Source organism: Patella vulgata, chromosome 7, assembly GCF_932274485.2.
Source record: "Patella vulgata chromosome 7, xgPatVulg1.2, whole genome shotgun sequence".
NCBI classification, from domain to species: Eukaryota; Metazoa; Mollusca; class Gastropoda; family Patellidae; genus Patella; species Patella vulgata.
The window spans coordinates 25311124-25321530 of NC_065885.2; the positions used below are offsets into that span (position 1 = coordinate 25311124).

At 33.5% G+C, this 10407-nt stretch overlaps 1 protein-coding gene across 1 annotated transcript; it reads right to left on the bottom strand.

Annotated features, from left to right (window-relative positions):
- Positions 1-3223: 3223 nt before the first annotated feature.
- On the bottom strand, positions 3224-10311 carry LOC126827833 (zinc finger C3HC-type protein 1). The gene is made up of 9 exons (XM_050557399.2): positions 10219-10311; positions 9564-9666; positions 9160-9310; positions 8648-8731; positions 8244-8371; positions 8000-8100; positions 6665-6791; positions 4655-4906; positions 3224-3820 (listed from the first exon to the last, which is right to left on the bottom strand). Exons 1-9 carry the CDS (start codon positions 10305-10307, stop codon positions 3713-3715), a joined length of 1143 nt encoding a protein of 380 aa, XP_050413356.1. The 5' UTR covers positions 10308-10311; the 3' UTR covers positions 3224-3712.
- Positions 10312-10407: the final 96 nt, after the last annotated feature.

A 10407-nucleotide genomic window follows, 5' to 3' on the forward strand; every position in this document is an offset into this window, starting at 1 on the left:
TGATTACTAAAGAAAGTAAAAGAAAGGATTATTTTTATGTGGAAAATACTTCAGTGAATATAACAAGAGTTATATTGTTTTTGTAAGTGTTTTTATTTATTTTTTGGGGGGTGGGAATTTAGTCCAAGTTTCGAGTCAAAACTGTGCATGGTGCAAAACATTTTGCCAACCTAGATGTGGTTGGCCTCCATGGATCTATTTATTTACCCTAGTGCGTATACAAGGGGTATTTCGGGACCCCACGACCATATCCCTTTAAAGTTTGTAAGGAACTGGTTCATAATTGTCGAGCGAGAACTTTATACATTGTCAGCTACTTAATGTCAAGTATAATGCTGCAAATAGAATGGAAGTAAGACAGTGGTAACATTCATCATTTGACAAGAAACTACAAGTATTACATTATTGGACACAAGGGGTCTTGTGCCCCCCCCCCCCTTTCCTTTCAACATTTTGCTGGTTACAAGTTCTGTGTACAGCGCTAGCTTTGGAATCTTTCTTACTGATGATATTGTGTTGGTCATTCTAGTAATCTAGATCTGAAAGGTTAAATGTAACAAGAGTTGAACTTTCTCAGATTGTTCTTGGTAGCTTATTCCACATGTGGGCACCATTAACAGGGAAAGATAGTTTTCCTCAGAGTCTCTAATAAGCAGGCACAGATTAAAAAAAAGTAGTATATGTAGAAGAACGAAGATTTGGTCTTTCCTGTTTGTAGAATGTGAATAACTGTTTCATGTAGGAGGGAACAAAGCTTTATACACATTTGATAGCACTTTAAAGTCAATACAAGCTTTCACAGGCAGCCAATGAAGACTTCATTTCTACAGGGCAAAAGAAAGAACCAGATTATACATAGTAGATTGCGGCTTTCTTGTAGCGACCTAAATGGGCATAGATTTTTACGACATATCTCCGAGGATCCATCATGCAGCTGCGGTCATCGCTTTGAAGATTCTGAACATTTTCTCTGCTGGTGCCCACTGTATTCAGATGCACGGAAAAACACTATAAATCTTTTACCATCTCAACAGCAAACCATTAAACCACTTCTTTTTGGCATAGAAAATCAGGCTACATCAAATAACATCTTTAAATTAGTTCATGAATACTTCGATGTCACTAGACGATTCAATATCTGATTTACTCAGAACAATTTTAATTCAAGTTTTAAAATAGCACTTTCTCTTTTTTTCACTTGTTATATATAAATAGTGTGTATATAACTTATCTAATTTATATGTTTTTCACCATTATTTAATAGTATGTACATAACAGATCTGTTTATTATATGTTTTATATACTTTGTACGAGGAGAGGGGTGATATAGGCTATGCCTGTTCCCTGATCCCTTTTCATAAATTTGAAATAAAATATTGTTTACAAAAAAAAAAGATAGGTTGCCAGGCAACAAAACATACGCCCACAGCAGCTAAACCATCTGAGCGGTCGTCAAGGTTGTCGCATATTTATTCTTTTGTAGGTAATTGGGGTCCTTTACAAGACAGTTCCATACAGATCAGATTATAAATTTTTGCGTTTGAGGGTTTACAAGGTTCTACAAACTGAAACAAGGGTCTCAACTCTGGAAGTAATCTACAGAAATTGTTGAAATTTGACAGGCTTTTTCGTTTTACCAATTTGAATAATGCATATAAATTTCATACAGATCACATCATCACTTTTGTTATTCAAACGTTCACAATCGCCATAACTCTAGAAATTATTGACGGAAATTGCTGAAATTCAATAGACCCGTTTCACAAATTTAAATGATGCATATAAATTTCATACATATCGGATGATAACTATCATCAATCAAGCATTAACAAGGTTTAACAAAGTGAAACAAGGGCAATAACTCTAGAAGTAATTATTGTAAATTGCTGAAATTCAATAGGCTTTTTCGTTGCACTAATTTAAATCATGCATATAAATTTCACAAAGATCGGGTGATAACTTTTTGCGTTAGAGCGTTCACAAGGATCAATAAAGTGAAACAAGGGCCATAACTCTAGACGTAATAAACGGAAATTGCTGAAATTCAATAGGCTTCTCCGTTTCACTAATCTAAATAATGCATATACATTTCACAAAGATCGAATGATAACTTTTGGCGTTGGAGTGTTCACAAGGTTCAATAAAGTGAAACAAGGGCCATAACTCTAGGCATAATAAACGGAAATTGCTGAAATTCAAAAGGCTTTTTCGTTTCACTAACTTAAATATTGCATATAAATTTCACAAAGATCGTATGTTAACTTTTGGCATTAGAGCGTTCACAAGGTTCAACAAAGTGAAACAAGGGCCATAACTCTAGACGTAATAAACGGAAATTATTGAAATTAAATAGGCTTCTTCATCTCACTAATGTAAACAATACAGGTAAATTTCAGAAAGATTGGATGATAACTTTTGGGGTTAGAGCGTTCACAAGGTTAAACAAAGTGAAACAAGGGCCATAACTCTAGACGTAATAAACAGAAATTGTTGAAATTCAATAGACTTCTTCGTTTCACTAACTTAAATATTGCATATAAATTTCACAAAGATCGTAAGTTAACTTTTGGCATTAGAGCGTTCACAAGGTTCAACAAAGTGAAACAAGGGCCATAACTCTAGACGTATTAAACGGAAATTATTGAAATTAAATAGGCTTCTTCATCTCACTAATGTAAACAACATATATCAATTTTAAAACAATTGGATGATAACTTTTGGCATTAGAGTGTTCACAGAAAATTGTGGACGATGGACGGCCGGACAGACAGACGGGGGCGACGGCAATATACGTCCACATTTCAATGTGGGCGTATAAAAAATGAAGACTTTTAAGAGTTTCTGTTACATGGCAACTAGTCAAGCACAGTTATTTTGTACAACTTGAAGATGGTTGAGGGAGAAATCTGGAATGCCAGCCAGGAGTCCATTTTCATAGTCCAACTGAGATATGACCAATGCTAATACACCTTTAGCACATGAATTTTTGGTAAGATATCTCCTGATTTTTGATATTGGTTTTACCCTTATGTACACATAGTATTTTTGTGTAAATGAAGAAACTGCTCCCTTCTAAATGTAAATAAGACTTGGGTCTGTGACATTGTGGTAAATTTAGCTACTGATATGTCGTAACAAAATGTGCCTAACCATGTGCAGCCCTTTGATTTATTACGAAAGATGTGACAACAAGAGAGAATTTAAAAAAGAACAAACAATTAAGTTCATCAATATTTTAAACATATTTTTTTCATGGTTAAAACACAAACAAAAAAGACACGGGTACATAGATAGTCAATGTCTTTGTTATTGTTAATCAACAAGCAAATACTATTACTGTACATATTGAAAGATGTATAGGAAACAATATCAGACATCCCAATTGTGCTACCTGGTTAAAATGGAAAGATTCATCTTTTCATAAAACATCAAACATTCAAATTGCTCATCATACTGTTTAAACTGGACAGAAAATGCTAACTATCGAACTTAGTCATGGTATTGATGTAATAAAACTATACGCAATTAGAATCAAACTTATCATATTCCTATATCTTGAACAGTTTATGAGTTTATGCTCGCAAACAAAACCAGGAAGGAAGGACGTACATGTAGCCCATTTGAATAACTTTGTTCGGTGAAGGATGATAATACAAAATACAGGAAATCTGTTTTTCACTTTTAGATGGATGCATATTTCCGAGGTCTAAGATTACTTTTTATCAGATTCTGTGGATGAATCAGGATCAGCTGGTTTCTCAGGTGACGACCATACACGTAATATTTTTCTCACTGAACGTATTCCGTCTATCATTGGACTCTGTAAAAATAAATGCAATCCAGTGAATTATTTTTAACATTTTTTGACTGGTGGCTAATTGGATTTCATTAACTTAATTTTTCTTTGCAATATCATATTTCTGCAACATGATCTACAGTCATTGGCGTACGAGCTGGGGATGCTGGGGGGGGGGGGGCGCCATTTTGGGCACCAAATGCTGGGAAAATTTGGGCACACAATTGTACTTTGTAAAAGTTGTATAAAAAAATATTGTGTTCTTGAATGCGTCCAATTTAACAGCGAATTTAAATTCAGAGTGTCTATAGTTAGGCAATTAAATATAAATCTTAAGACTCGAACCCTCTATTGTTTGGAATACAGTAAGCCACAAATTACAGTTACATAAACAACTGTTTTTAGTTGTGTATATTACAAGTAAATTAAATTTAGTTCTCTTTTATTGATGATTTAGAAATTTAGAACTTATTCATCGCAAAAGAGATATTATGATTTTTATGTAACATACTAAGAACCTAACTACATTTTTGAGGCACCAACCACCACCGCCCCCACAGTAAAAAATTTCCCCGTACGCCTATGTCTATAGTCTGCATTAATGTTACCTACCGGATCCTAGATTTGAATGCGACCAACATGACTGTAAGGATTGAACATCCAACAGTGTGATCATAGATGCCACCCCTGACGAATGAGAACCAGGCATTGGAAGAGATTCAATCAAACCTTAAACAATCTAATTCACTGCTTTCAATGCTTGAATAATATGGGCTATTTAGTAAAACTGCCGTAAAGCAAGTTCCCAGTGTAGAATACTTACGATTATTTAGAATATTAATATTATTTATAACTTACATCTGATAATCCAGTTGATCCGACTGTCTCAGCTATAACAGGTACTAATATCTTCAATGTATTAACCCAACCTGGACATTTCTCATTTCTTTTAAAGGTAAAGGACACATCCTCATTTTCAGTGGAATTGATGGAATCATCAAATGATTGACAATCATGTCCCAGAGAATCTTTGCTAGGTGTTGTTTCCATGGTAACCCAGGGACACCAATATCTGTGTTCCATGATTGGATCTAAGGTTGTTTTTCTCTCCTAAAGAAAACATCAAAGAACATATTAGTTGTCTCTTGTTGATAATGAAATGAAATAGGGTTTAGCACCCTACCTTTCTGCCTTCAATACTTCAATGAAGATTGGCATATGCCATATAATGTGTCATCAAGGGCATTATGCCAGTACAGCTGCATTTCCACTTACTTTTTATTGAATTCCAACTGTCAACGGTTCTTTTAAATGCATGCCAATGTGTACATGGGAACTCGGTTTTCTGTCTCATCCAAACAACTAGACACTGTTCCTTGCCAAGCCCTCTGTTCTGCACTACTGACAAGGCTAACCCATGATGGAAAATCCGAGGGAACTTTCTTGGGCAACGAAGGGATTGAACCCCAGACCAATAGATTAGTGTGCCAGCACCTGAGTCACTAAGGTTATTAATTCATAAAACATATTATGTCCATCTTTGCTTGGTGTAAAAACATATAGTAAAGACATCTTCAGCTTAATGTATCCTACAAACTGCCACACTTCTCAATCACAGCATTTGAAAACACAATTTCTCATACAGGTTGGTAAACAAACAGCATTTTATTATAGTTATTGAGAGATGATATTCAAGAGGGTTTTTTCAGCTTGTTTGTAATGCAACTTACACTGTTAGAAATTATTCTTCCTAAGTTTACATTGATTTCAAATCATTCTTCATGATGGTTTTTTTTTATTCTTAGTCTTAATATTAAAATAGAACAATTTCGATTTTTAAAATATATGTGAACAATCTAGAATTCTGGATATATTTATGCACCTTTTTTTACTTTAAATAGTAAACTTTTGGAAACATTCAATTCATATATAAATCTTTCTTTAATCCTTTGAACCCCGGCATATACACCTTAAATGACCCTCCCTCTGGCCCATGGGGCAAAATTTGACGGCAAAATTAAAAAATTGTAAATCGCCCAAAGTGCCAACAGAGGGGATATTCTGCCAGTATGGATCAAGTGCTACCTGGCAAAAACGTTCTTAAATATACATATAATATGATTTTTCAAGGCAACATTTGTCATCATAGTTCCATAGTTCACAAAAAAACCCAGAAAAAGTCCCAAATTCAAAATTATTTTCATTATCTTTGATACTTTCACTAAGAAAGTCACTATTGTTGTTGTAATCAACATTATTCACATCCTCGTCATCACCCTCAAGTATTCTAGCCACTGCCTGGTCTACTGTTAAACGTCTGTTTGCCATTCGTGACCGTAAAACAATATTTCTAAGAATATTCACTGTAACCCAGGTATCATTTAATCTTGTGTATCTAGCATTAATTTCTTTCACGTTTGTTTAATATCAGATCTTTGTTTAAAAATTCGTAAAAATCGTTTAAAATCACCAAAAATCATCTAATTTGATTTGTGTTTTGCCTTGAACTTGAAGCCCTCACTGCAGGCAACACATTGTAAAATGTTCTGATTGGACTAGACGTAATGGAATTCCAAATGAGTCATACCAGTGTATCCTCAAGGCAAGCGGGGAAAGCCCTTGTCACACACAACACATGTTCAGAGTGGTATTCCTAATACACGGAAAAAGACGGTTATTATCTTGGCCGGAAAACTGGCCAGTCAGGTTCAAAAAGTTAATATTTAAAATCAAAATAATTATGCAGGGAATTTTGAAAGATTTAATCTGCAGTTTGAATTGCCTTTCAAATTCCCCAGATTTTTATATGATATTCATTATTCAGATCTTACTGTAATTGATTATATAATCAGGAAAAGTTTTACACACCAGTTTTATTCTTTTAGAAGAAGGTTCATCATCTGTTGTACTTTCACATACTGTATCCTTGGTTTCATAATTCCACAAACCTATTCTTCTTTTACAGTAATTACATCGAATAATATCTATACTGTCACTGAAATACCATAATACAATTAACACATACATATAAATATACCAAGTTTTACAGTAACAACATCATAAAACTAACATATAAATATACAAACTTTTACAGGAATTACATAGAATGATATCTATACTATCACTGATATACCATATTAAACTAAAACATATATAAATAAACAAAGTTTTACAGTAACAATATCTATATTATCACTTAAATACAATAATAAAACTAACATATATAAATATACAAACATTCTTTAAAAATTGGAGGCATCATTTGCATTTTTCGCTAAAATATCAAATTTCTCATAGCTTAATACAAGCTAAATATGTACTCCAATTGATTATTTAACATTTAATTAAGAAAAAAGTCAAAATAAAAAAGCTAGATAATTTTCCGATTCAGTGGGGTTGGATGGTCGAATGGTTAGCATGTGCACGCTGTATCATGAAGTCTGTCATTGAGTCAACTGGCGTGGCTTCGATTCCCCCTGTTGTACGTCACAACAAATAGGGTCGCCTGTCCAACCTCATAGCCTCCCACTGCTATAGACCTCTACGCGCAAGCAAATTATTAAAATAAAATTGAACCATTGTTAGTCCCGAAATGACCTAGTTTGTGTTGAGTCTGCCTGACTGTCTGCCTGTCTCTGTCTGTCTCTCTCTCTTTCTCTCTCTTCGGTTTAACCCCTACCAATAAAAGATGGCAGTGTCTTGTTATGCTCAAGCAGCATAGATGGATGAAAATTCAACTTGTCAAAACTTTGTAAATATTGAATGGAATAGAACCATTTTAGGACTGATATTTCTATTAGAGATTAAACTTTCACAATAATGTAGTTTACAAGGGATTCTAATTGTGCTAAGTAACACATCAAGTCTTTAACATACAGAATTGTAATCCAGTATCCATTGAAAAATTTATCCCTTGCTACTCTAATGTCTATTTCACAATTTATTTTTACATTTTCCTAACAGATCCTCTTTTCTTTCGATGCAGTTTTTATTATGATGGATTTAAAATGTATGTGTTAAAACTACTGGTGGAGACTATATGTATAGCTGATATTCCTGATCATTGCTGATATACTTTTCAAAGTATCCAATCCATTATTGCTAATGCGACTAACCCAAATGCCCATTCTGTTATATACAGCATAGCTAATAGCCTAATTTACAATATCCATTGTATGATTACTAGTATCTCAATATACTTACCCAAGTGTCCATCCTGTTATTGCTAGGGTAGCTGATATAGCAGCATCTTCTCGTATATGTTGCGATGTTGCTAACTGTGTACATTTCTCTTCATCAAATCCCTGTAAAGAAATCAATTAGAATTGAATGTACAATTTAAAAGAAAGTTCAGTGAGATGTTAAAAATATATGTGTATTGAAAACTAAGAAAATGATCTCTTTCTAGAAAAGGGTACAAAATCCTTTAATAATAATAACAACTCACCCATTTTTCTAGATTTTCAAAGTTTAGCTTTGGTAGAGTAGTTTTAATCTTGGCCAGTTGACATAATCTTTCATGGAATTCATTTTTCAACTGAACTACATCATATAGAGGTAAAATCATAAATCGCTCTGAAAAATACCCAACAAAATAAAACAGAAACTATGAAAAGTACACAGCTTATTAGTTTTAAAAATGCAGAGGATTTACGTATTAAATTCAGCATTGACATGTTCAATTTATAAGCGATCAAACTCCCTTAAATAAGTACAGTAGTTATGTATTTTATAAAGGTGAGTTAAAGCATGCAAATTAAATACCAACTCAAAATAGCTTTTCTGAAGGATCAGCTCAAAATGCTGAGCCATGGAATTTTCTCATTGTAAACATTATCATATATACTGTACCTGAAGTTGGATTAGCAGCCACCCAACATAACTTTTCATGACCTGATATCAGCTTTTCTAATAGTTTATCACAGCTTTCTTTATCTAGAAATTTCCAACATACAAAATAAAATACAAATTACCATGGCCTTCTTTATCATCAGTAGCATGTTTTCATTTAAAGGCTGGGTGCTCATTTGCATTTTGTTAAAATATCAAATTTCTCACGGGTTTAATACACTCTAAATATGTACTTAGCTCGATTACTACAAACCCAACCCCCCAACAATAAAAGAAGGCAGGGTCTTGTTACGCTTGAGCAGCATAGAACTGATATTCCTAGGTTGCATGGGATTCCTATAGCGCTAAACGATGCATTGTGCCTTTAAGCTTTCTTTAAAACTACAAACCTAATTTGAAAGAAATTTAACTAAAACTATGTTATTGTAGCTCTGGTAAATTAGACCACAAATTATTAGACTTGGTAGATTTTAAAAAAATAAATACGGTTTTAAAATAAAGAATGAACATACATAAATCAAACTCAGTTGTTGATGGTAGTTGACCACTTAATACCGCTCTACAACTAACACATTGTAACATATCATTCACTGAGTTCTCCCAGCCATAACGTGCACAGATCAGTGGAGATAATTCCTTTGGCTTACCAAACCATGTCATAGGCTGTGAGATCAAGTTAAGATAATATAATTATACATCCGTTCTCAAAATTGATATTTCGGCACTTTTACTATTTCTTTGCGTCACAAGTTAAAATTTAATTTAAATATAAAAAAAAATTCTTATAATTCCTCTTTGATATTTCGCAAGGCTTCATGCAAGAAACTGAAATAGGTTTAGGAAGTTCTATACTTATAATATCAGAACTGAATAATTACAATTTAGATCATTTATTTTTTGTTTTTGATAAGGATACTGAATATGTTTCCACTCGTTTGAAATAGTCAAACTTTGCAGCAGATTCAATTGGAGATAAAACTGCTTCCTTCTTTTCATCATCAGATTTCACTTCAACATTCCTAAGATATTAAAAATACACAAATTATATCAGATACAATCATTAATTAGATGAATCAAATCTGTATTTCTTCTATGCACTTCCACATCCCAATATAACAACCATCCTACTTATATGGGCCTTAGTGAGCCATGGTGGCTCAGTGGGTAGGGTGCTGTCTCTCTTAACCAGGAGACCCTTGGTTCAATGCTGGGATCGTTCGAAAAGGTTACTTGGGACTTTTGGGCCTGGTTGTCCCTCATCAAGGAACAGCGTCTAGTCATTCGGATGGGCAAAAAAAATGAGGTTGGAATAATTGGATGTAATATTACTTAGGATTTGCCTGAAATACATTACATATCGATATTCTATTAAAGAAAAACAAAAAGTTAAGTCAAAGGCTGTGCAATTTACTGATTACAACTTTATCACTATCAATATCATCATTTCAATATGTCATATATTCTCACTAATGAATGGCAATAATCAATAATCAGGTATATGGGCTCGGGCTGCACGCGGAAAATCAAAATAATTAAACAATCAATGTGAATCATTTGAGAAAATGTCTAACTTTTCTGTTTTGCTTTCTTTGGTATTTGAACTCAGAAAAGTTGACAAAAACGTCTTTACTTTATCTGGAGTTATTGTGTTAGACGCCATGACACTATTTACCGGAAATAATGACTTGAAGTAAATTGGTTTTGGATTGGATCCCTATAATTAAACAGCCAATGAAAGCGTTCTAGAGAAAAATTATGAG

What these genes read in the sequence shown, in the direction of transcription:
- LOC126827833 (XM_050557399.2), bottom strand. Translation starts at nt 10,307, where the DNA reads ATGGCGTCTAACACAATAACTCCAGATAAAGTAAAGACGTTTTTGTCA. An exon ending in CTTCTAAAAGAATAAAACTG is followed by an intron (nt 4,907 to 6,664) that starts GTGTGTAAAACT and finishes TGTTTTCTTTAG; the next exon opens with GAGAGAAAAACAACCTTAGA. An exon ending in GATCAACTGGATTATCAGAT is followed by an intron (nt 3,821 to 4,654) that starts GTAAGTTATAAA and finishes TTATTTTTACAG; the next exon opens with AGTCCAATGATAGACGGAAT.